Source organism: Tetrao urogallus, assembly GCF_951394365.1.
Source record: "Tetrao urogallus genome assembly, chromosome: 27".
In the NCBI taxonomy this organism is placed as follows: domain Eukaryota; kingdom Metazoa; phylum Chordata; class Aves; order Galliformes; family Phasianidae; genus Tetrao; species Tetrao urogallus.
The window spans coordinates 3,689,679-3,717,145 of record NC_136840.1 but is presented as its reverse complement, the minus strand read 5'-3'; the positions used below and the strand labels follow the sequence as shown (position 1 = coordinate 3,717,145).

General features: G+C 44.2%; 1 protein-coding gene across 1 annotated transcript in view; it reads right to left on the bottom strand.

Annotated features, from left to right (window-relative positions):
- Positions 1–24,235, bottom strand: part of DOCK5 (dedicator of cytokinesis 5) — a gene marked incomplete at both ends in the record, with an annotated part of 65,222 nt that extends 40,987 nt beyond the window's left edge. The window contains 5 exons of the mRNA XM_079547354.1: positions 2,998–3,094; positions 3,913–3,968; positions 4,901–4,941; positions 8,522–8,605; positions 24,193–24,235. Of these exons, the coding sequence (XP_079403480.1) occupies positions 2,998–3,094; positions 3,913–3,968; positions 4,901–4,941; positions 8,522–8,605; positions 24,193–24,235 (321 nt within the window). The remainder of the gene's footprint in view (positions 1–2,997; positions 3,095–3,912; positions 3,969–4,900; positions 4,942–8,521; positions 8,606–24,192) is intronic.
- Between the last annotated feature and the right edge of the window lie 3,232 nt (positions 24,236–27,467).

The following is a 27,467-nucleotide window of genomic DNA, read 5'->3' as shown; positions in this document are numbered from 1 at the left end:
TGCATGCCTCCCATTTGTTTCACCTATTTAGATACTAAGATTCCATGGTAAACTCCTTACCTGCACCAAAACAGAAATAATAATGACACTGAAGCCCACATAAGCTTTATCTTCACACCTCCTACAACCTAAAGAAGACTTCAATCCAATTATTACGCATAAAAAGGAACAGCAACAAAATGCAGCAGTATTTGAGATACACTGCCACAGTATTTCAAGGTTCCTCTCCTACTCACCACTAACTCACACGTGGATTGCTGTGCCCACGCCTGACCTCCAGACAAGAGTCTCATGGAAACCAGAGTAGCTCTGTTGAAACACAATCATCTCCCTGACTGGAGCCTATCAGCAAATAAGGGTGAAGATTACCTGCTCTTCAGAGCACTCGTTTTTGTTTGCATTTGCACAGAATTCAGACTGCAAAATGCAGTCGTGAATCACACAGTGCTTTTAAGCACTAGCAAAGGCAGAATGGCAACAGAGGTTTCTGAAAGTTCTATACACTGGTTGCTCAAAACCCACCAAGGCAGAGATCAACCAAATAATGCAATCAGACCATGTGACTGAAGGAAGCTCCCCAGATACCACCTGCCCAATCTACCCAGGTATTCATCTGTCTTTGCCAAAGTCGCTGCATTTTCATCTTTTGTTACGAATGCAGCATCTGTAATCATAAAGAGGACATCGAAACCTGCACTGTGAAGTTTCCTTCTCCCATTTCTACTGTCATCATCTTCAATTAATGAAAATATTTTTTATGCTATTAACTGGTTCCACATCTTAAAAATTAGTTACCCACACCTCCTTCATAGAGCTTCGGATTCCAAGACTGACAGTGTAATTACAAAGTGGATAGTGATGTGATAATAACCATATTTGCAGCAGAATGTGCCTAGATAAGTAATTAAGCCTTTTAAAGCATCAGCTGTTAGACTGAAGGAGGAAGCCAGGCCCTGTCCTCACTCACCAGCACCCAGTTAGCTGGGCACTACAACAATTCTGACCCACAGCCAGCTGCAAGGGCAGCTCATTTTCAGAAGGAAGGTGCCATAAATCAACTTACATCAGCTCTACTGGGACAAAGTTTATGGTTATGCAGCTCTAAAATGGTGGTTAAGAGTGGGGCTTTTTTTCTACCAACAGCAAGCAGGAACTGGTCAATTGTGTACTGCAGGGACAGTCACCAGCAGCTGACTAATGGCAGCGTTTGGTATCAACTGTTAATGTTTAACTGTGAGCACCAACTGCTCACACACACCTGACAAAGAGGCTCAGTGAAGTTACTGCCCCATTCTGTAAAGGAGACAGAAGATGAAATGACACCAAGTTTGCCCCTTCAGAACATAAACCCAAAGGCAGCTATGAACTGGGACCCATCTTCCACCGGAGTTGGGTGAAGGTGCTGGGGGAAGCTGGGTTAGTCTACAGTTGATAAAGGGAAGGTACAGCAGGTGTATTTAGGAAAGAAGAAATAAAAGCGCCCTGTTAACCTGCAGCTAAAGTCACCTAAAGGAATGCAACTCAGGTGAGCTTTTAGAGAAATGCAGAGCAGGCCTCAATTTGGCAGCTGGCTAAACCTGAGTTATCTCTCCGGCTGTTTACATTTGTTAACTGCTATTAACCAGCCCAAGCTAAAAGTGCCACCCATTTTTGTATTTGTTTGCAGTAGAGATATACCCGATGGTACAACATCTGCAGAAAAACACAGAAATTAAGGGGAAATAAAGCGCTGCCAAATAAAGAAATCCTCTGTATTTCCTTTCTGTCCTCAAATATCCCCTTCCTCCTTCAGTGGCGTCCTGTTTCTTTATTCTTCTTTCTCTTAATACATACTGCAAGGGAAAATAAAATAAATCCATCTCAAACCACAACATTTTCCAAGGCTATTTTAAGACTTGTGTTGGTTAATCAAAGGAACGCGAAAGATTTCTGCTCGTAGGAAAAAGAGATTCTGAAACAACTAATGCATTAAAAAAATAAAAGCCTATAAATAAAGCCAGGATCAAAAGTTCTGCTTTCACACAGTAATAATGTCACATACGCTTTCTCATTAAATTAAGAGGGTGGAATGAATTTTTGTGGTTTTGTAGACCACAAACAAAGTATACTTGTGGCCCTACATTTTCAATAGGAAAGCTTGTTCTGGATACACTGAATGGTTAGAGCTAATTTAAAATAATTCTCTCATCTTAATTAGAGTCTCAGAGCACACATCCATGCAGGCTGAACTCATTACTGACCAAAGAAAAATCGTTTGACTCTTCTTAGCATGCCTTAACAACCACCATTGAAAGACAGCGAGTCATTGTGAGCACCAGTTTCTCTGTGCAAGAATTTGACCTATCTTAGCAAAACTATCAAATCCATGCACTAACTTGGTTTGACTTTTCCATAGTGATTTATCACATGGCCAGGCCACTAAGCAGATCACCACCCCAGCTCACTTCTCATCCCGTGACTTTTTGGCCCGTAGGCACTCCATGGCAAGGATGCGCCATTCCATTCAGTACTTACACTATGTCAAGAAAAAGAGCTTCTACTTGTTAAACGTTGTTAAAACAACATGATGGGTTCTCACCTAACTTCACTGAGACATTCTGTCCTCATACAGAAGGCAGGAACCTTCATTCAGGTTGTAAACTGTGACTCGCACACACAGTCCCAACCAGCTGACACGATGCTGAGTGTGACTTGTGCCAGGTCAATGCTGAGAGTCAAGTCTTCATCAGTGCTGCATCACCACCCCATTATTTACGTACAGTGAACACTTTGTAGCATGGATTGAAGCTCCCTTCCCTCTGTGCTTGTAGATCTTGTCTAGAGGAGGGCTGAACATTTTCAGCCTTTCTTAAGAGCAGAAATGGACACACAAGTTCCAGCTGCACATACGGAAATAAAAGCCTTTAAAAGACTTGCAAGCTGTCTGCATTTCAACCTGCACGGCACAGCCCTTCTTCCACTTCATCCACCAAACACCAATCACTGAAACAGACTTACCACATATAACTTGTGCCAGATAACTGCCCACTCCCTCAGGGTGGAAGTAAGCTCTTGCCCAAGCGGCAATTCACCTGGAATCACTGTCTCATGTTGTCTAAAGATGGAGAACACAGAAAGAGGGTGTTACAATTAATATCCATACCCAGTCATAAAACATCTTTCAGTTGTAAATACATAACTGGAGAAGCAGCCTAGATTTTCATACAATTCACTTATGAATTGTGTGAACTTCACACAGTTTCTACATTGTTCCATTGGTTCTCCAACACATCATTATCCATTCTTAATGTGAAAATGATTCCAATTTCTTTCTGTCTTGTTATGTTCAATGGATCCATTCCAGGAACTCACTGCTAAATGGACAGAAGTTCTCAGCAATCATTGCTTCCAATGGTAACTTGGCCACATACACTTAAGGAAAAAAAAAGAAAAAAGTACTTTCTTAAATCTCTTCCTATTGCAACTGCTATTTTCCTCACACAGGATTAATCACAGAATCCTTTGTAAGAATCAAATGAGGAGTCACTTCCTACAGCGTTTTCCAAGACAGGAAGGAGTCCACACTCCTGCTGGCTCCTTGGCTGTGAGCAGGAACACGTTAAGATTTGCAGGATTCCCCAGAGGGCTCCGTGTAACTTGTCTGTCCTGTCTTGCCACTAACTTGTCTAACAGACCTCTTTTATTTTTGCACACAGTATTCTCTTGCCTCTCTGCCCACAGATGTTTTGAGATGTACCATGCTCTGAAAAAACGAGATCCAGAAGCCTAGCACAGTCCAGTAACAACACTCATGACAACAACCACTAAAGTTTCTGCTTTCTTTTTAAATGTGTTTTCTTAAAACGACAACAAAATGAAACGGTGTTCCTTTGGTTCTGTTCTCAGAGCACATCTCAAAAAGCTCCAACCTACCCCCGGTCCTTCACGGTTGCCTCTTTTAAGTGGATATACGTTTCTGGGAAAATGCCCTAAAAATAAATAAATAGAATAAGTGAAAGCAAACAACAAATCACACTGTAGCATAAGACGTGCCTTCAACAAAAAAGCAGGGGAAGGGGTAACGAGCACAAGCAGCAGGTATTTGCTGTTTACCCACAAGAGAAAGGTGTTAGGTCAGCCAGACAGCGCATACAGGAGAACTCCGCCAGTGTTTAAGCCTTCTGTTTGATGTTAGCACCCCAGCTAAGTTAATCTGTTGCTTCGCTGTGTTGACACTCATCTTCCTGTGCAAAACACCGTAAGGTCTTGCAGACTACCAGTTGTACCCAATGCACTTGCTACAGAGCGGACTTGTGGTTCTCTAGGAAAGCTCACAGCTCATGACAGCATCTGTAGGAATCCCAAGCTTTAACAGAACTGACCCTTCTAGGAGCATTCACTCCCCTTTAGGGCTGAAAAATGGATTCAGTAAAGGATGTCACCACATGAGAAGAGGCAGGACTCCTATGGGAAAAGAGATTCCACGCATTGTTCAGACTGATTTTGCAAACCCCAAGCAGCCTGGCTGTGATCCACAGGTGTGTTATTTTTGGGATATTTTCTAAGTCAAATTAAAATCCTGATCTCACCATCATATAGTTAGCTCAATCATACAGTTAATGCTGGATGTGTTCATGTCCAAGACTGTAATAATGAAGCAATATGCTAGCATATACAGATATACAACAGTCAACTTCCCTACTTCAAACTGCATTACGCATGCCTACATTGGGGAAGTACCTCATTAATGGGTCTGAAACATTCACCTCAAGGGCATTTATTTCTATTGCTGAGGAAAAGAGGATGTTGGTCATGAGACCTGCGTACAACAGAAATACAGCAGCAGCACAGCCTTTACAGCGCTGGATGGGGTCTGGAGAGGTACAAAATGAAAATCAGCTACTGACAAGTGAGCTCATACCTTCTTTGATTTATTGCGGAGCGTGTATCCTCGGTACCAGCCTGTCAAAGAGAAACAAAAGCAGTTTTTTTCCTATCTACAGCAGTTAAGTACACATTGTCATTCTCAGTGCAATCCTACAGCATTTATCTCTTGATCGTGTTCACTGAGATCTGCTACTGAGCAGACATTTCTGTTGTCTGCAGGAAGCTTGGTCCATAGACAGAAGGCTGCATGAACTGACATCCTCTATTTAAGTTACACTGATTGGGCTGAATACAACATCGGGCCACCCTGTGCTATCCATTTTCAGACTGACAATCCTTGTTCTGCAAAGCTTATAAATTCCCAACACAGAATTATTGCTTGCAGCATCTGACAGAAGAGCACAGAGGCAAAGACAGCTATGCACACACAGCTCCTATACAGTTCTACTACAGAATGCAAACCTGCATTCTGAAAGTCAAGACACTCAGCAACCCCAAATCTGTTAGCCATGCTCTTGGAGAAACCCTTTTTGATTCCTCTGAATGCAGGTAGAGCCTTAGGAAACTGAAAACACCAATCCTACTTCTTGGAAAACATGAAGGTTAAAGATCATGGTGTTCAGTTATCAAGATAGACATCACCGATCCAAGATGATTATGATCAGTCAGCTGGCACAGGAAGCATCAAAATGGCAAGGAGATTTGAGAGAACAACAGGCAAAGAAGATGCCTTTAAAAAATATATACATTCATTTAAGCAAAGAAGATTCAATTCAGAGTCATGGATCCAGAGTTCTCACTCTTGGAGAACAAACATGGGTTGCTTTGTTTGCTGACTGCAGTTAGAGGAACAAAGACCTAAACCAGGAACATATTCAATGCAAACTTATTTGCATCAGGGAGAAGAGACTGGTCTGAATCACAGCGTGTGGGCACACATTCCTTCTATCCATGATGTGGCTATTTCCCACTTGCATGAAAGTAAGGATATATATTGCAGATGAGGGAGGATTCAACTCTGAACAGAAATGTACCCTCCTTTGCTCACCACCACTCAAGGGCGAACTTCCAGAGAAAGTGAAGTCTGCCCTGAAGAAAGTCTTCAAAGCTCTGAGGGCAGCAAGTTTCCTTCTCCTCTCAGACTCTGCAGAATGATCCCAATCTTGCAATACTTAGCAAACAGCAGGATAAGTGCTATTTATCTTATTACCAAGTGGAAGAAGTCTTTTTTGTACAAAGATCTCTCGCCCTCCTGCAGCCAGACAGCTATCCAGGGAAAGGAAAAACATCACAGTTTCACTCGGCACAGAGGTCTGCACCACAAACTACACCCACGACTTTAATTCACTTCATTGCTGTTAGCTTCTCACCCAGCTCCTCCAGCAGCTGAGCTGCAGCACTGTTATGTCTTGAAGCTATTTGGCCAGCTGAGAGTCAGATAACATTTGTTAACACAAAACTGAGCGTGAGCCTCAACCTTGCAGCCTCACTGTTAGAAACAAACTCTGGACTTCTTAAATCCAATTCTCCAAGGCCAGAGCTAGCCAAAACCCCAGATGCAGAAGATAGAGAGCTTTCAAGTGAAGGCTGTTTCACGCACAGACAGCCTTCACTGAACACCGAGACATTCTGACTTCAACCAGGAGGAAAAATGGAAGAATTTTCTAGACAACAGAGCAGGAAGGGAACTGTAGTACAACAGCCCTCTGCTAACTCACAAAGATGCTCCTGTGCAGTCTGACACAGGCAACAATAGGAAGGAGTAAGATTTTCCAAGTCACTGCTACCATTACACAAGAGCCTTTGGACAACCCTGACCCACTTAATTCCCTGCAGAACACACCAAGAGCTGCAGGGATAACTTACACCCAAAAGAAGAACTGAATGAGGCATCCCTGAGCCTTTCTTGCAAAGCCAACATCTTGATTAAAGGGAACTTTATTTTAATTGAGACTTGTGTATCCAGATAAGAGCAGCGATTACAGGAACAAAAACCCACTTTTATTACACTGGAGTTATGTTTCTAAGTAGACATCATTAGCATAAGAAGAAATAGGGAAGTATTCTTTTAAGAACACTAATTCTCAGAAACACAACCTACAAATATCTGGAAACAAAGCAAAAGAGACAATAAGTCAGCAGAGCTTCCTTCCAAGCAGACTGAGTTCTAAGTTTTTAAGATGAATTATATGGGAAATCAGACCAGTCCCAGAGCAGAGCCACCATCTCAGAGACAATCTGTATTTTTTCCATTGGGTCCACAAATAAATGTGTGGCTCAAATTTTTGGCTTGTGTTTCCAGGAAAAGTATCTAGTAGTTCTGCAGGAATTTCTAAGTCCTCAGCCACAAGCCAGGATGCCACACTGATGGCTCAGCATATGAAAGCAACTCCGATGCATTTGCTTTCCCCAACAATTTACACATCAGTCCTCTCAGGCTGAAGTTTCAAAGTGGGACATTTCAGGTAAAAAAGGGATCTATTCATTTCCTATTCTCGAATGTCACTCCTGTTGAACAGCTTATTACAGACCAAGCAATAGGGCTGAGCAACAGCCCCCCTATACAAAACAAAGAAATAAAATGCTCCAACATTTTGGATCATGCAAGATGCATCCTTTTCATTACAGCAGTTTTTACTGATAAAGCAGCTCCTAAGTTAGTTGTATTAAGCACGATATTCACCTCCAGCTCCAAAAATACTCCCCACTTTGACATATATCAGTCTAAATGCTAAATAGTCTGCTGCGCCACAGGGGAACCAGCTGCCCATTTCAATTGTCACAAAGAGAAACGGAAAGAGAACAAACTGCTCAACAAGCAGCTTGTCACAGCAGTGATACTGAAGAAATTTTGTACAAAGAGTCTCTTCCAACCTGATGCTGCTTATGAAAATGAGCACATTTTTATTTTGGAAAGAGCATTTAGACTTTGGGGAGCGCAGACACAACATTCCAAATGAAGTAGGTACTAGATTGTTCTTTAATTAAATGGCTTCATTCCATTCTTTCATCTACCACCTCCTTTGTGACAGATCAAAGAACTAATTGGGGTTAAAAGTTACTTATTTTTTTCTTGTTTCAGCTGGATTGGTTCATCACATGACTAGGCACTGGGCCTAGCATAAGGAGGAGCTAAGATAAACAGGTGTGGTGTAAAACCAGGAATGAACTGCCAGAAGGGAAAGCATTTCCTTCTCCAACAGTGCTGCCTTGAGTTGCTGGTGAAATGTTACCTTGACAAACCTCTACCAGGAACAGCAGAGATGTGTATTTTAATACTCTTTAACAAAAAAATAAAATTAAGCGCATCCAGCAAGCATCACACACCAAGCTTTGTGCATGGGAGATGTACCAGAAGTTCAAAACCTTGATCTGAAGTTTGCACCCTAGAAATGCTGAGTTGTTATATTTAGTTTCGAGAACACAGAGGGTGGTGAGGCACTGGCACAGGTTGCCCAAGGAGGCTGTGGATGCCCCATCCCTGCAGGCATTCAAAGCCAGGCTGGATGTGGCTCTGGGCAGCCTGGGCTGCTGGTTGGTGACCTGCGCACAGCAGGGGGTTGAAACCAGATGATTTTTGTGGTCCTTTTCAACCCAGACCATTCTATGATTCTATGAACTACTGAGAAGTAGTAGGGAGTGATTCACAACCTACCTTCGTACATCTCCAAAATGTGAACAGTGTCGCCAACCTGCAGGGAGAGCTCCACATCTTGGACAGCATCGTAGTTGTAGATCGCTAGAAAGGAAGGAGATGGGAGAGAGTTGAAAAACACATCAGGAAACCTTGAGGTAATCAGATTCTGTGATCTCGTACGTTATCAGCTGTCCAAGGCAGAACAGGATTTTGGAAAAGTGCTCTAAAGTTAGTAAGCTATCCTGTATGTATGGCACACTGTGTGCAGCGTATCTATGTCCAGATTTTATCATTGGCTCCTGCAAGCTTCAGAAACATCCTTCTTACCAGCCCAGGTCAGTCTTTTACCTACAGGAATAAAGGCCCGTGACAGCTGCCCAGAGGTCTCTATTACCCCAGGCAGAGGCTTTGGATCAATTAGATAATTGTCATTTTTTATTAGCATTTCACAGGGCTAACTATGACACAGCACTCACAAGCACAGGTAAAACACTATAAATATTCTGTCACAAGCACAAGTGGCACTGTGCTGTATCAAACAATTCAGGCTGTTTGCTACGAATGGGTCTTCCCAGACAAGAACCTCAGCATGAAAACTTGAGATTCTCTGCAAATTTAATCCCTACCAAAGATAAAGCTAATCTGAATGCTTATCGGATTTCCAGCATGAAGAGGATTAAGTCCAGAAGCCCATGCCTCTGAACTGCCTTGTCCCTGGAACTTTCCTTCCACCTGGCAAAGCAGAGCTGACCTCAGAGCTTCCTCAAGGCCTGACAAGGCAAGAAAGCTGAAGCTGAATTTGCTTCCCAACCAATAAAAGTAAAAAGGTGCATAAAGCAGCAAGGAAAGCGCTTTGCTGCTGTTGAATGAATTGATAAATCAAGTCACATTAGACCACTCCTTAGCGACATTATCTTATGTATTCAAACAGTGGTGTGTAAGAACAGATGATAAAATCCACGTCTTACACGTAGCAACAGAGCCTTCTCAAATGTACTGCATTTACATCTCTAACTGCTTCTAGAAAGCTTTATCCCAAGAACAGCACAAACTTTTTCAGAGGACTTTGGAGAAATTCATCTGGTTTCAGAGGCTCAGCACGTGAAGAACACTGCAAATTAAACACACGAACTCGGGCTTCCTACGTCAGGCGATTCGCATCGAGCGCTTCTCGGCTCCGTCACGATGAGGTGCATTGCTTCCTGGCCAGGATCCAGCACAAACAAACGACTGTGGTTCACCACGCCGGAAATTATCTCACAGACGGTAACTTTCTTTAAAATGCTGTAGCTATAAATAATCCAGGCAAGGCTGGCAGGCTGTGAGAACCCCCTGCAGGATCTGAAATAAACGCTGGTCACAGAAGCTCCTACACTGCAAGGGCACTGCGTGCTCATGGCGGCTCCAAGTCATGCTGGCTGTACCCTCCAGTGCCTGCAGAGATCCACGTGTGCAACGTGCAATCTACGACACAGTCATCCAGAGGGCTACGGGTGTGTTACTGGACTTTTGCTCCTACACCATTAATTACTCCAACATCCAGGTTTCCCCTCCCTCCCCACAGCAGAGCTGTGAGCCAAGATAATCAGAACGGACTGCTGAGCTGCATATTCAGTTCAGACACCGAAAGGCCCCAGAAAAGGCCCGAAAGTAGAAACTTCCATCAATATTTTTGCAGAAAAACTTGTATAATGTTGAAGGGCAAAGTCAAACACAAACATACGCAGGAGGAGTTCAGAGTATTCCATTGAGCTCTAGCATGTAGTGACAGATGCCGAGGTCACAAATTAATTGGAGAGAAGAACTGGTTAACGTTGAATGCAGCTCAGTTAAAAAGAAACCCTTCTGCTAGATGCAGCAAATAATTCTGCAAGGATTTGCAGAGGTCAGCTTAAAGTGCAGCTCCCAACCCGAAGGAGACCAAACTCCCTGCAGCTTTGCCTCCTGCTGCAGTAACCCTGCCAAATCACTCCTAGCCCTAAAGCAGGGCTGGATGGGAGAGCTCCAAATCTCCGCCATGCGCAGCAGGAAGTGGTGTGCATCAATAAAACCATTCAGGCTTCCTAGCTGGGGATGCTGCAGTGCTCAGGAGGTGTCGTTCCCCAGGTGCAGTTCAAGCATCAAAGCCTATGGACAGACACTGACAATGCTTCAGCACTGGCAGTTAGGAGATTTAAACCACAGCACCTCAGCCAATTTCCAGCTCAGCTGATTGCATTCTGTCCACTGAAGTTTCCTCCTGTGGTTACAACCAGGCTGCCTCGCTTTCTGTCTTTAAATGCTGTTTGGAATTCTGGTTTCATGGCCATGCTCCGCTTTTTAGGAATGCACACATGCTTATACACACAGGGATTCCCACGTGGGATTTCTAGATGTCTTGGGTTTTTTGGGGACAAACAGACATTATATAAATGCAAGTCTGTATTTTTCCATAAAGTGCCACTCAGCTCTGGACAAAAGCAGTCTGACCAGCAGCAAGTGCCCAGCAGAAAGGTGGGCGGGCATCAGAGCAGCCTTTCTTTGGAGAGCACAGACAGCTAATTCAAAAGCCAAGAGCACAAGAAGAGGGAGAAGCAACACAGCTCCCTTCTCCTCAAATAACACAACAGCCACAGCAGAAAGAGCCACTGCAGCTCCTTCTCTCCCCTACTTCCCATGAAAGCTTTCCCATCCCAACAGGCAGCATTTATAAGCCAAATGAACATGCTTTCACCACTGAACATCAAAGAAAAGCAAGATTTGTAGCATCTCGCTTTGCTAGATTGAATTAAACAAGAACAGAGGGCCAGTGTACATAAGAACTCCTACCCAACAGTTATGTGCAAGGTTATAAAAGACAAATTGCTGGCATATTTTCCCTGGGAGCTTTGCTGTTTGCAACTGATGCTTCCTGCTGCTTCAAGCCAACCCCTCTGAAACAGTCCATCCGCAGCTATTTGAACTAGTTAGCCTCTTCTTCATCGTGTGTATTTAATCTGACCCCTTTTCGACTTGAAAGAGAAAGGAAGCAGCACATAACAAACATTGTCATAGCATGAAAAAATAGAAATTCTGTATAGAAAAACCTGATGGTGCAGCAAGAAGGGAAGAAATAAGGGACTTCTGCCCCAGAATTTGTAGGAATATTGAACATAAATCTTTTCCCTTCAAGCTAAACTTGCTGAGATTTTGTCCTTTGAAATTCACTTCAGAACAGTAATTGTTCTTTTATTACCCTGAAAGAAAAGCAGCATTGAAGTCTCAACAAATTTATTCTGAGGAAAGAGACAGAGAAAGAAATCATGATCCAGGTAAGAGATATTGGGTGGTTTTAATGATCACTACAGGCAACGTATGGCATTATTTCATTCTTGTGAAGGAGTTTGTTAAACAAAAAGCAAGTTTAAGAATTATTTTCTCCAGCCCTTGCACTGCACTGGCAGGGAAGGGCAGAGCAGCAAAACCTGGCGCTGGTTTGAAGAGGGCAGCTGATAACTTTATGGCCGGTGACAGCAGGCAGAGTTATGCAGGGAGAGATAAGGAGAAGCAATTTTCATGCTTGAGGGCAGAAGGCAGATCTCCAAAACAGAGCGGGAGGAGCTCCACCAGCGTTGTGCAACTGGGATGGAGGGCTGGATGTTGGGACACGCTGCTCGGTGCAGGAACATCACCCAGCAGTCATCGCCAGCAACAAGGGCTGCAAAGGAAGCCCTGGAGGCAGCTGGGGCTTTCCAGCATTGCCAGGGCCCCACGTGAAGGCCAGCAGTGAGTTTCTGAAGGCAGAGTTTGATACGGGCCAGCACAGCATGGGGTTAGGATGGGAAGAGCAGGTTTGGTTATGTCACTCCTCCAATCGCACGAAGGCACTGCATTAATCACAGCACATTCCTGAACAGTAAGAAGCCTCAGTGCCATGCATGGGGTGGAAAACCAGGCAAAGCACAATTATACAGATAGTTTTGGCAAATATTTCAATGAAACAGTGTCAGGCTCACTCCCTTCAGCTCCTAACACCAACAGCCATTTGGAGGAAGGTGGCAATGCAGCCAATTCCAGTGCTACAGACACACCTGCCCTCATTGGAAGAGCCGTGTCCTGCAGAGAGTAATTAATATCAACACGTCAGGCAGGTAGAGTCACAGAATGGCTTTGGGTTGGAAGGAACCCCCAGGATCATCAAGTTCCAACCCCCTGCCACAGGGGGGACCAACCTCCAGATCTGCTACTGGCCCAGGTTGCCCAGGGCTCCATCCAAGCTGGTCTGGAACACCTCCAGGGATGGGTAGCAGTTGTTCTCTTCTATGTGCAAAGAAACCAAGAAAAAAAAAAACCTGAACAGCACATGCAATTAATCTGAAGATAGCAATTACAGATGAAAATCAACTATTAATTCCTTGACCCTTTTTAATCTTAAAACCATAACTCATTTGCAGGACTCCTCTAAAGGGGAAGCTTAGCTATAGCATCTGAAACTAAAATGAAGGAGGCAGAAACTGCAGCATAGCATTTTGTGTACAATTCGAAGTAGAGTAACTTGCTTAAATGCGCTGGAAATGTGGATTATTGGCCTGGAAAACACTGCAAGATCTGTTATCTCTCACTTGGCTCAAAATAACCATCCCTCCACCCATTACAAAGACACGATAACAGCTTCCAAATGCCACTTCTCTGAAGCCTGCCCTCACCACTATCTGATAGCAGAGGGCTGTGCCTTGCTTCCTCTGAACAAAGACTCGCATTCAGTGCTGGAGCAATAACCAGACCTCATCTCATTACATCTTTCAACAGAGGAGTCAAAAACTACTGTATGGAAATAGAAGTATGTGCTTTTATGCTGCACCAACCCCGTGTTAAGCAGCAGCATTTAGGCTGGACAGCCCCATTTGGAGAAGCCTGGTATGCTGTCTGTTGCCAAGACATATCCAAAAAAACAGTGGTTTTATTTAAAACCAAGGAACTGTCCAAGGAATTAATTCTTATTGGGAACAAAGGCTTTTTGATGTCGGAGCAAAAACCTTCTTGTAACTGCCCAGGAATTTGTGTCTGAAGAATTGAAAACAGCATAATTAAGATTTATATGTAGTTTGAAAAAGAAAAAATAAGAGGATATGGTTCAACACTGCGAAACACACATATTGTTATGCAAAAAATGACTACTCCCGAACTGGCTCATGTTGACACTCAGCGTTGATTCCGCAAAGTTCTCAGTGAATGCTTAGCACTTTGGATGCAAACAACTCACAACAGTGGCATTATTGGATAGGAATGCTTTCCTTATCAGCCACCATTCGGCTCCAGAGTAAAACATCTCATGAGCCAGAGGTGGGCTCTCAACACGCTGCACACTTATTGCTCCAGGGTTGACCTCACACACGTGCACACATCTGGAAGGATTTTCACTCATTCATAAAATCATTCTGAGTTAGCTTAAAAATGAGCACTAAAAATCATCTGAAAAATCAGACAAGATAGATAGCACAGGAGAACATGGCATGACCCAAGCTGAATTCTGTTACTGTTTGTTTCTCTATTAATTTCCTTTCTTTTGAGAACTGTAAGATAGCAAGAGGATTCACACGGTCCTCAATGTGCTTCTAACGCTCAGAATTCCATCCTACAACTGTCAAAAAACAAATCCAAAAAAAGATGGTAGCCGCTCACCTGCCAAGCTCAGAAAAATGCCATTCTAGATGCACAGTAGATAAAAAGCATGCTAAGACTAACAATCTAAGGCTTAGCAGAGTCTGCCCTGCACAAATAGCCTCACTGCCAGATTGGGACTGGGAAAGATTTCCTCTTTCAGTCACGCCATCATCAACATTAGGATATTCCTTTCTCTCCCCACCACAGACTGGGGATCATATGCCAGGATCAATGGTTTAATCTCTTAAAAGTCTGCTTTGCAGAAACCCAACTTAACAACCTCAGCCCATGGGAATAGGAATGGCTTCGCAAGCATTACACCAGCGTTCCAGCAGGATTATCTAATGGCCTCTTATGGCTTTCAACCTCACCGACTAAAACCACACTCCATACCACAACAATACTCTGCAGCAAGTGGCAGATCCAAAGACAAATTAGCCCATGGATTTTAATTAGAGCTCCTTAGTAGCTTCAGATCAGACAAACTGAGATAACTCAGAACCGCTGAAGCAAAGGACATACAAATATAAAGAAAAAAGAAATAAGCTCCATCTTTTTATGTCTACAGAATTACCGTTACTCATCTTCTCTTCAATTATTTATAGTGAATTGTTTACACCACAGTAGCTGCCTGAAAATAAAGAAGATTCTGTTCTCGTGGTACATCTATACTGCAATCAAGGACAGAGATATAAATCCAGAACATAATGCTTATTTGGATACCAAGCAATAATGTCATCTCAGCATATGCTGTTCTGCCCACTGCAGCTGCTTCTGTGACCCGAACCACACTGATACCCCCAGCTACCCTGAAAAGACTTCAGAGTCAGTTTTCAGATGAACAGTGACTTTTCTGGGCTTACTTTTCTATCAGTGGCTAGGAGAGAGACTACAAAGCATTGGTTAAAGCATTATGACATGTTAGATCAGTGTGTGCAGATATAACACTGCAACAGCACGTCTGTGTCCATTGGAACGAGTACATGCAGGAGCAGCCAACTTACTCACATCCAAGTGCATAAAGATGACCATGCAGTTTGTTGGGTCTGGAAGGTGTTCCATGACTTTGTGGTTGAAAATCCAGCTGCCAGAAGTTCTTTGCTCATTCATCAAGCCAGCTATCCTTCAGTTAACAAGGGAGAAAAGAAGCCAATGACACCAAGATGCCATTTTAATCTGAGCGGTACTCAGTTCTGAAAGGTGCAACAACAGCTGCCAATGTTGTAATTACTGCTGCACTACAGAGAAATCTCAGATCCCAGAGCTATCAAAGCTGCACCTTCCACCAGCTCTCACTTCACAGAACACATCCACCTGGTGTGTTAATTATTAGTATTATTTTATTATTTTTTTTTAACCAAGATACACATTCAACTGCTTTCATGGCAGCGACCTTCCCAAGATGCAGGATGCAAGACAGGACTGCTGCTTTTCATCTGGTTCAGGAACCAGACACCAAAGGACAGATGCCCTATAGATCTTAGTGTCAAAGGGTGCTCAGTATTTCTCCAAGGTCACATCTTCTGAGCCCTGCAGGTTTATTGCACTTCTTTGAGCCACAGGACCTGGCCTGAAAGATCCTCAAAACGTATCAAATCATAGCCTTGTCCTTTCGAGCAATCATTATAACCTTGCTTCATCTCTTAGGGGACCACAGAAATCAGGAGTTTTGCCACTGGCTTGAACTGCACCAGAGTCTGGTTTACAATCAGGTCAACCTAAAGGTATCACAAGAGTTCCATATAACCAGAATCCTTCAACTTCGCAACTTCCATTCAGACACAGAAATTAGAGTAACTTCTGAAACAAACTTTTCAAGCAGATGTGTAGAAACAGAAACAAAATCCCAACACCAAAGCCATCCCTTGATAAATGGGACCACTCAGCTAATTCCCAACTTGAAAGCGTGAGGCACTTTCAAAAGAATTAAGTGAATTTGCCACCGGCTTTAAATTACTGTCCTAGATCTTACTGGGCGAAACATCAAAGGAAAGAAAAAGAGAACTTGGAAATACTACTGTACAGAATGCAGTGTTGCTATCTAATGAGTTTTCACTGTATGCATAACTTCCAGAGGGAGTGAGGACAGAGATGAGAGGAGGACTAATGAGTAAAACACTTGAGCACGGAGTCCAAGTGTGCCTACAGGCTCATCCTCACCATAAAGTTCACCTGAGTTAAAACTTCAGGATTGCATCTTGCTGGCATCACACCTCCACACAGCGACTCTGAACTCAAGCTGAGAGACCCACAGGGAGAATAAAGCTGAAGGATTCCATTCCACCAGCTGCAAACCCAGCTCACCAGGAAGACAGACACAGATTTGTGTATGAGTGTTCCCAGGCTGCTGATAATTTCCCCTTCCCATCCATGAGCTCAGAAAGAGACAGACGAGCTCTGCCACAATTTGCATGAGATGAATTCATAGCACGGCTTGGCCCTCTCTATTTCAAGAAAGAGGAGACGCTGCCAAAAGCCTCTCCGCTGCCAGCAGACAGCACCTCTGTGCAAACTCCCCTGAGCTAAGTCATGCTGGCAGGGCTAACACAAGAAGCGTTTCTAATAGGGATACCCACAGGGATTTCAGTTGGCCTCTGTACCTTCAGCATTTCCCATTCCACTCATGGATGCCTGTGGTCTCACTGATTCACATCTGCAGAACGACCCAGAGCCCACGCAGGGAACTGAGGTGGCACAGTGAGATACACAGCTCCTCATTGCCAGAGACCTTCCACCCCAAGCATTTTCACTTTGCCACGTGTCTCAGGTAACAAGCAAAGGGAAAACAGACCATAACTACACAGCACAAGTTGCAAGGAGATAAACAATTTGGAATCAGCTACAGCAGCCTTCCGTTCATTTTCCTATGTTATTTTATTCCTGCACATTAAGCTACATCTCTATGCAGCCTGAAGGTCCCATTACACTGTCAGAGCAATTTAAGTGCTGCAAGAATAAGGGCTTATTCCTTCTCTCACCTATTAATGCGAGCTAATTACTGGTATAAAGAGCAAACAAACAAAAAACACTCTTTCCAAGCAAACTGGCCACTATTCATGACATTCTGAAACCATATTAGAACTATATAGCTGAAGCTGAACTGTTTTATCACTGAGGAGGATTAAGGTTCCAAGCTTCCCAAGAGCATGGAATTATCACTATTCCTACTGGGTCTCTGTGAACATTTTGGCCAGATTCAATGCTTTCCAAACCAACGTCCATTTTTATTGTAGCAACACCTCCAAAAATTTGAGTGTAAGAAGTGGCTGAAGACTCTCCATGGAACAATCACAACTTGTTTTACATCCATCCTGACAACGTGCCAGACACCTTTCCAAGAGGTTCCAGAGGCTGCCAGAACAAGTCATCCTTCAAACAGCATTCTGTCCTCCACTCCTGGGAGATCCTTCTAGGAGGTACAATCTGTACCAAAAAGACATTCATTATCATTTAGGCTAAAAAACTGTATTTGTAACTCACCCAACGAGCACTCAACTTCTTCAGTCTTTGAACTGTCTGCCTAGCAAGCTGTCCAGCAATTCCTATTTATGTTTTGCAGTTCTATTAGCAGTTTTCTTGACAAATGGACCAAAATTAATTACATTATATTAGGTATTCTCAATAAATGAGATGCAGTGCATATGAAAGTACAGCTCTCATGTGGTAGTGAGGGATAAATGCATTTATGTCTTCAGACTGAGGTGCGTTTACACCTGGCCACGTTTGCATCTAACCATGGCAGCTTATACAGGATCATTCCCAAAAAGCACTAACCTCAAACTGTCCTATCAGTCAAGTTAAGTACGAGTTAATTGGCAATAGAAAAGCTGATTTAAATTAAAGGAACTTTGGCAAACTTCTGCTGCGCATCTTTTAGCTTTCTAATGACACAGGAAGATTATTTTCCCTCTATTCCTTCCTGATTGATAAGCAATTGGTTGAAGCTTTTCCAATTTATGAATTTGTCTTAACTTTTTTTTTTTTAATTGCCTTAGCTCCTAACTGCATTTGTGCCAGCAAATACAGCCCCATAGCAAAAGACCTGCAAGAATATGCAAGAGACCAGTGCGAATACAGAACCACTCACACAATCACCTCGAGTGGATGCAGATACCTACAGCCTGCTGACTCCTCTGAATAATTAGGCTTGCACCTAATTAATAGGAGATGGTTCAGCAAAAGCCCCTGAAGGCAAGTGGCCATTTGGGATGCCTCACAAGAGCAGATCTGGAGGTTTGTTCATTGTTAAGCTCAAGGCTTGCAGTCACATTTTAGGCTGGATATCAAAGAACTGAAGCACCCCAAAGTCACAAGATGCTTGCAGAAATATCACACCTACTTTTCAAAGTAAGAACAAGGCAAGGAACGGTTATAAGTCTTGTTCTTGTCAGCAGTGCCTTTGAAGTCCACACGATTAGTTTCACAGGGAACTACATAGGAAACAGTAATCACTGAAAGCAAGAGAAGACAGACTCCGGCTAACATGGATTAACAAAAAAGAGGAAGGACCCTGGGAGCAAGAAGCCATGCAGTCAACTCACACACCAAATAAACTTCACACACAGCAGCTAAATTGAGAAACCAAATTAAAAGAATCCATTCTTCTACACGTAGCTGAGCTGTTCTGTTGGGGTAACTCAGAATTTCTACCAAGCTGAAGCAAAACTTAAAAATATGCCAACATGAAAAACAAATCTCAGGAGAGAGCTCAAGGCTCTCCCAGAATCTTCTATATAAAGACTTCCCATGCACTGGATGTGCATGTAGGCTCCTCTTTTACTGACTGAGCAGAGAGGAAGTTCCTTTCAGAGCCATGCAGAGGAGAAGAATGCCCGTACAAACAAATCTCAAAGCACACGAGTTTATTTTTTGTTGAGTGAAAGCCACTGGAAGGCTGTCGCTACACAGTGCAGAAATCAGGAAGGACAGCGTGAGAATGCTGAGCCTGAGAGCTCGTAAGAAAAGTTGTTAAAATCGCTGCAAATCTGCTTGTTAGTGAATAGTGCAGTGTGCTTTGCTGAATGAGGCTGAATGAAACAGAAGAGGATGACAGCGTCCTCGTGGCAATGAGCAGCCCTTCAACTCTGCTTGAGTTTACTGCTAGCTGATTAGCCTACAACAAAATAAGCCTTCAACTGAAGAATGATACTCATGCAGGGGTTTGCAATAATTTAAATGTTCTGCTCCTCTTCCTTCTCCCTTTGAAAGCATCATCTCACATGCAGCCGATGTGAAGCAGTTCTGAATTTCTACTTTAAGATCCTTAAGCACACTTTCCTGCAAAAGGTAACAGAGCTTTCCTTCATCTGGGCTATTTCTATGTGCATCTTCCTGGAGCCCTTCTCTCTGTGGGACACCACAGAGCGTACCTAAAACTCAGCAGCAGTCTGCAGATAGGGCAGCACGCAGCAAGTTGAAACAAATATGACATCTGCTCTAATTTGACGTGAAGTACCACAATCAGCAGTGCAACTCCTGTGATCACAGGCTGTATTTCAAGACTGCTTTGTGGAAGATATATGAAGTTTGAACACGAAGCCAATACCGGATGGCCAAACGCATCAGAAGTGATCACAAATCAAACCATTAGTAAGAAAATCTTCTGCACCACTCTCTCTTCCTCCCTGATCCTCTGCGTTTCTGCTCACATAAATCACAACTGTAGCTGGCAGGCACTGGTTTACATTTGAAAAATTACTGCCATTCCTAAGACATGACGCAGCCGATTGTAACTCAACCACCACATGGTATTTCAACAGAGTAAATACTTTTTTGCAGCAAGAGCAGTCCTATGTGCTGCTCCTTGCAGCAGGGAGAAACAGAATGAGTTTAAAAGGTCACCGATAACTACTAGGGGTAATTACCTGTCAGTTTACCCAAAAAATCTATTTGATGCCCCCCCCCTAAATAAAAGATGATAGATTGCAGATGAAAGGCTGCTATTTGTGCCTGTAACAGGTAGTTTCTATTGGTAACATGGGTAGGGTATTTCAGCCATAGCAAACTATGGTTTCCTTTGGAACTGGGTCAAAACAAGCCATCCTCTCTCAAAGAGCCACCCATGAGTGCAGAGTTGAAAGGCAACACAGAAACCCCTGGAATGGGATGTGAAGAGGCAGAGAAAGCTTGGGAAATAAAGCTGCTCCAATGTTCACCAGTCTTTTTCTTGCCTCTAAAATGCACCAGATGAGCCCAAATACTTTCTGCAGAGCTGCAGCTCCCCTCCAACCCAACATTTTCTAAATAAAACATTATGATTTAGCTCAGAGTCTAAAGATTACAAAAATACACTGAATTCATTGATATACCTCACTGGCCAGTGAAGTCTTTGCAGGCTCATAATAATATATTCAGTTACACATTTAACAGTTTAAGAAGACCACAGGCAGCAAATAATGCTTTTGGTTTCTCCGGCCCTTTGTAGGCAGAACAACACACATTGTGGCTTTCAGACTTCTGCTGCAAGCTCTATATTTGCTGCTGGCTTGAACCATTTGGTGGCATGTGGAGTGAATGCTCCATGAGAGCCTCCAGCTGCAGAGGATCAGATGTGATAACCTGCCCAGTCCTCCCCCAGCCCCAGCATGCGAGCTCTACGGAGCAGCTCCTATTGCAAAACTAGAGTGCATACACATTTCAATAGACAGCCACAGCACTGCATGCAAGTGCAAGCCACCACCAAACTCCAGCTGGTTTCTCACTCTGGAAGACCATCTGAAGAACAGACGCCTACCCAAACCAACCACAGAACCGTACACAGCTCTTCTTATCCTGTTTGTTCACACAGGTGACATGGAAAGCCTACATACCTGATGCATTGTTACAGTCATCTGGAAACTGTTCTGGCTAGAAACTCAGCACTTTTTCTTTCTGAACTGGTTTTGAACTGGCTCAGTTCCCTGCGCTGGCTTACACCAGCACTGCTCCTTTTCTTCACACTGTTATTGCACGAGGTAGGAATCAGAAAAAGGGGTGCAGTGGCTTTTTCTGATAGCAGCCTGGATTTATACCAGAATAGAATAGTTAATGATTCCACAGACTCCAAACTCTCTCATATTTGGTGCTGAAGCCATTACTACATTTTTTTTTTCCAGTCCTCAAAGAACACTTTCATGTTAAGAGCAGATGATAACTAAAGAAAGAATTGCTTTTAGAACTGAAGTGCAATACTTAAGCTGAAGTTCATGCAATCCCGCGTTACAGCCAGCAGGAAAAAACAATTACGTTGTGGATTCCCTAAGTTAATGATTTTAAAACAAGCAGAAAACTGAAGCTGAAAACTGGGGCACCATTCCGATATCCTTTCCTGCAACACAAAAAGTTGGCACAAAAGGCACTCTGCAATGACAACTGTTTTAAAGAAGCCCCACTCCACAAACAGGCTATTTCATTTCATTTGGAGCAGACCATCCAACTTCAGCATCTTTCCTTCCCAAACCAGAGGTGAAGGACACTGCAAGGAAGCTTAATGAAACCCCAGAAATCCCACTGCTTCAAGAGGCATAATGCTGCCCATCAGACCCTCAGCAGCATCTTCATCCCTTTACAAAGCTGAAGCTCCCAAACCCAGATCTGTTATTGGGTTGAAAATCCATTGGGAGTGAGGAGCTGTGAGTCATTTGCATCTCATGTATGTTTCCCTTAGGATGCTGCAATTTCCAATTTTGATGTTTTCCAACCTCTCTGCTGCCTGCAGTTTCAAACTCAGTCCATACACCATCTGTATCAATGGTGCTAAAGGCAGTCTCTGGGCTTAACCAACTGAGAACAAAACTCCTGGAGGGCAGCAAACCCATCTGAACCCAAAAGTAACAGATCTGTAGACTGATGCAGATGATCAACTATTCTGAACTGCAAACATTAGGCACATGGCACTGAATCACACGTTAACTTCTTGGAATTTCTTTGTGTTTTGGTATGATTTACAGGGTTGTGTTTTTCTGTATTAGTTTCCAAAGCACAGCTTGGTAACAATCACAGTATGTGTCTGTTGAACTTTCTGTATTCATACTCTACAGCCACCAACCCTCCCCCCTAGCAGCGAATGGAAGCTCTTACTCTCACGAGAAGCTCACAATTTCCTTTCAATCCACATCAGCCTCCTGAAACTGAGGTATCAAGAGAAAACACTTAAAGCCCCCTATGTTTTCCAGACAGAAGTGGACCTTTTCCATCTCATGGGATCACAGGATCACAGAATGGCCTGGGTTGAAAAGGACCACAAAAATCATCTGGTTCCACCCCCCTGCTGTGTGCAGGGTCACCAACCACCAGAGCAGGCTGCCCAGAGCCACATCCAGCCTGGCCTTGAATGCCTGCAGGGATGGGTCATCCACAGCCTCCTTAAAGGCCTACAAAACAGCCATATACACCCCTAACCTATCTATGATGAGCAGACCCTACTGTTATTTCTGACAGTCAAATTAAGCACAGAAGCAAAGAGGATTGGCATCTGGGTGCAACGCTTCAGCATAGCACAGGGCACAACCGTAGAAGGGAAAGTGACAAGTCTGAGAATACCAAATTGACAGAATTAAGATTCATTAACACCACGTATCAAGCACTGCCTGACAAAGTTTGTCGCTGCATAAATAATTCTGCTTGCTGCCTGTGGGTTAACCCTATCGGCTGTGTTATGAAATAAAGGCAATGGACTCCACACCAGTTGGGCCCATGAACGCATTCAGGGACATAAGGATCAGCTGGCAAACACAGACCTACATGGAGAACTTCCTACCAGCACATCTTATGGTTGGTAACATAAGGGAAGAGGCAGTTTGTTCTCCACCCTGCTTACTCACCAGCCAATGCCCTTTGCGGAGAGGAGCTTTCATAATCAGCAGTTGGCTCAGACCAACAACACAAAAAAATCACCCTGGAAGCAAGAAGAAATGTTGACAAGAGGAGTGCCTCTGATTCATCCTCCTGCCCAAGGCCATTCTTCAGGTAGAAGAGCCTCAGAAAGGTATGTTTTAAAAACAACAACAAAAACAACACAAATAAAACACATCTCGCTCAGCCATTCGGATTACAATTCTATATGTGCTTGATTATAATACCAATATTTTTCAACCCTGACGTCCAGAGTAATCTCACCAAGTCATACACGTGCTCTCCCACATACAAACAGGCTGTTCCCTACCCAGAAAGAAACAAAGTTCAGGCTGTAGGATATTCCACACCCTCACTGATACCTCGATAAGATTGCGCTGCATGCAGTTCCTCTGAACTTATTTAGCCAAACTGAACCCGCAGTCCTTGCAGAGCCACCTGGAAATAATTCACTTCAAGCTCAATGTGCAAACGTGCAGGACGGGGTTCCGCCCTCTTCAGCTCACAGACTGAACAACCAACCTCATAGGATCTGAGGGAATCGACCCTTCTGCATGCTTGCAATCAAAAACTCTCCTGGCATCAGTTGTGGAATGCACCGGGCACAAACGATCACCCTTTGTTAAAAGATCTATAAGAGCTGAAATCGACTATAAGGGATTGTTTCTGTCATTAGTGGTTTCCTGCCTTCTGTTCCGCACCCAAAGCTTGCAATCGAGCTCAAAATTGTGTGGTTTTCTATTTGTCACGCTCTCACGAAAACGGGAACTTGTCTGTGGGTTTGCTTCCTCCTAAGGAAAACGGAGCCAGCATTCAGACATCCCCTGTGAGCCCCATGAGGAGGGCAGGGCAGCAGGCACAAGGTGTCATCCCAGCAGGGATGTTTCCGATCCTGACTTACAACCTTCTTAACCTGTCATCGCTGCTTCCACGCGCATCTCCTTTCGGGGAGCGCAGCTCCGTTCGTCGTCTGCCGCTGTTACAGCGCTGCAGAGCCTCAATCACAAAGGTCAGCGCTGAGCGCAGCTCCCCGGGCTGCAGCCGAAGGCGCACCGCTGCCTCTATTCGCGCAGGTCCAAAGACTGCAAACCCGCAACTTGAAAGAGGAGAGGCTGAAACAAGCATCCAAAGGAGGAGAAAAGAGAGAGGGGCTGCGGCGGGCGGAGGGAGCAAAGCGCCGCGCGGGAGCCGCGACACGGGAGGGGAACGGGGCGGGGGTCCGGGCTGGCACTCACCGACCCCGTACTTCTCCCGCTTGGTGGGGATCCAGCGGGCCATGCCGGCGGCCGCTTCCCCGACGGCTCGGCTCAGAGCGGCCGTTCGCCCTCCGCCCCTCCGCGCCGCCTCAGCCCGGGCCGCTCCGCCATGCTACGGAACTTCCCGACAGCCGCTCTCAACTTTGCAGCCTCCCCGCTGCGCCGAGCGGAGCCGAGCCGAGCGGCTCGGAGGAGGGGAGAAGCGGGGGGAGGCGGATCGGATCGGCTGTGCTCGGCCCGCCCCGCCCCGCCCCGCGCTGCGCTCCGTGCTGATGCTGCCAGGCTCCCAGACGAGTGTTTTAATATCAAACCCTAAATCAGTAAGAAAAAAAAAAAAAAAAGGCTGTTTTAAAAGAATTCAAAGCATCTGGGGAACAAATAAATAAAAGCGGTCACGGGGCTGCGCTTTGCAAAAAACAAAAACAAAAACAGAAACCAAACACACAAAAAAACCCGGTGTTCTTGTTTGAGTTGGCACCTGATGATGTCAGCCTGCACTGAAGTGCGGTGAGCTGGGACGTGATAAAGTGCTTAAAAGTGGTGATAGGGAGAGAGAAGCTGTGTGCCTGCCCGGATCCTGCTGTGCAGGTCTGGGGTTCTGACCTGAACCAGACTGGCCGGCTTCCAAAGCTGTGCTGTCTGCGCTGCGTCTCAGCACCACCCACTGCCGATAGCCTTAATTCAGCAGCACCACTGAGAATCGCACCGTCATTTCTAAGCGGGGTGCAGTGAGAATGTCCCGGTCCTTACGGGGTCCTTACATCTCCTTGGGAAGTAACGAGACCTCATCTCTGCCTTTGCAGCATGCCTGTCTCCCATGGCAGGTGATGAAAACTGTCAGCGTTCTGAATACATGAAAACTCAACCACCTGTTTCATTGCACTGAAGCATGAAAATCCAGGGAAATCAGCTTTTTTCATTACTTTACATTACAAGTCAGAAGCACTGGGGATAGCTCTTGTGCTCAGCTGCTGCACTGCCCTGGGCAGATCACTTCATGTGAGGCCCAGATGCATCCCTTGTGCATCTTCAGAGCAGCTTTCCATACATACCTCTCCCATCTATGCTTCTACTGAATTTAATTTGCCTTCATCTTCACTGGCGCCTGTAAGTGGTAGAGAAATATAAATAATAATTAATTACTAGTAATTTGCACTCTCCAACAGATAACCTTGATCCTCGCCAGCCCAACATAAGTACACTTGATATCATTACACGCCATAGTACCAGCATACAACATTTTCATAATACCTGCTGATCTGGTCAGATGCTCAGCCCATGCACAGCACATTACTCATCCAGCTGTGATGCACTGCAATGTTACCCTCACTAAAAAGACAAACCCTGCCTTGCAGTGACGTGCTCTGCTCCCAAGGGATGCTCACAACAGGACTGACCTGCTCCCAGCTATGCTTCTGAGCCACCAAACATTGTAACACTGCAGCTTAGAGGTTGAATGTGGACTCTTTCAATACCTGCACAGCACCTGAAGCTTCCACAGAGAATGTCAGTGGAAGTTGGAACTGGTTAACTCATTTGTTTTTCATAAAAACCCTAACTAAACTCAGCCACCTGTGCATCAGATGCTGTACTGAGATGTACTTCAAGCCCTTGCTCTAACCCATAAAAGCCTGTAGTTGCTCGAGCTGAAGATTCAGTAGTGCCACTGAATGTAGTCCCATAGAGATTCCATGGGGAGCTGAGTGCTGACAGGAATTGCACAGTGCTGCCCAGGGCGCCCTCACCAACTCAGGGGCACCTGACAACTTCTTAAAGTTTGGAGAAGGTATATTGAGATATTTTACAAATCCTTTGCAAATTCTGGAAGATTCACTTGTTCCTTATATAAGGTTAATGCTGCAACCACTCCAGGCCTTAAAGAGGTCTCCAGACAAAGAGCAATGCAATACTGCTATCAAGGCAGTCAAAGGGGTGGTGGTTGTTCTGAGCCCCTCTGCTCTGATACCAGACTGTCTGGATGAGGCTATTTGCTCTTTTAGCAATGCCTCAAGCGTTCTTCATGTAAAAGCTTCAGTACTTCAAGCCAAACATTCCTCACATCATAACACCCAAAGTTAGTTAAAATTACTCTCTTTAGAAAGAGGGGAAAAAAAATCTCTTTCCTTGCCGGTAAAGTTTGCTTCCTTTCCTTTTTCCTTATGCTATTCCTAATGGCTTTCCATAGCATCACACCAAATAAAGCAGCAGCTTGATGAGTGTCTCATAGATGACCAGAGAGGGACTGTGGAAAGTGGCTGGATCCGAGGCCAGAACAGCAAAGTGTTAGGAAGACAGTAACATGAGTTTTCAGAGAAGACCCACATTGTGGCTGCCAAGGCCTTTGGCTGGAGGTTCTCTAATGGAGAGTCTGCCAGCCTAAAAGCTTCATTTTACTGTAAGATTCCTGTTGATAGAGTTAAGCTGACTGAACTGAGCAGTATTTTCCAGCCCAGGTAAAGCAAATTCTTGGCAGCAAATGAAAAACAGAGCAAAACATGAAAGACAGACAAGCAGCAACTAGAATAGCTGGAGATAGTTGAATGATTTGTTAAATACAATGATTTGCAAGTGTTGGGGGCACAGGGAACAGGAAGCTGCAGCTTCCACTGAAAGTAGCTTTTGTTGAGGAAAGACTTTTATTAATCTTATTTTACCAAATATTTTTCTTTTTATCTTTCAGTGCTTAAGCAGGGATGTTAATGGCAAAGTCTGGACCCTGTTCTTCTCTGCCCCTAACGACAACAAGGTAGATAATTAAATTATCTTCAGGTTTACAGCAGAGATTCTCTCTCTTTACATAAATCCCACCTCAAACCCACAAGATTGATGTCATGTTACAGCATTTATGTACATTATGTACAGCATGTACATGTCAAATTTGGGGGCAATTTGGGTGACCAGGATTCATAGGCATTCATAGGCACTGAGAATGTTGTATTACTTTCACATTCCATAGTTGCCATTTATCTTACAGCTGTAAATCCTTTCTCTAAACTGAGCATTTCAGAACTTGAAGTTAGAAAGAACCCTGTGTCCTACAAACATTTCTGAAGCACTGCCTAACTGCATCCCTTGCTTTGTGCATAATTAGAGATGAAGAAATGTAATTCTAGTGCCCTCCTATGTTCCAAGTAAGAACTTCAATAGCTGAAGAATGTGCTGACCTTCACTGGATGAATGGAAACGGCAATGGAAAGCTTTTCCTATGGTAACACTTAGAATCCAGGCAGGTGACTGCAGTAGTTCTCATCTTG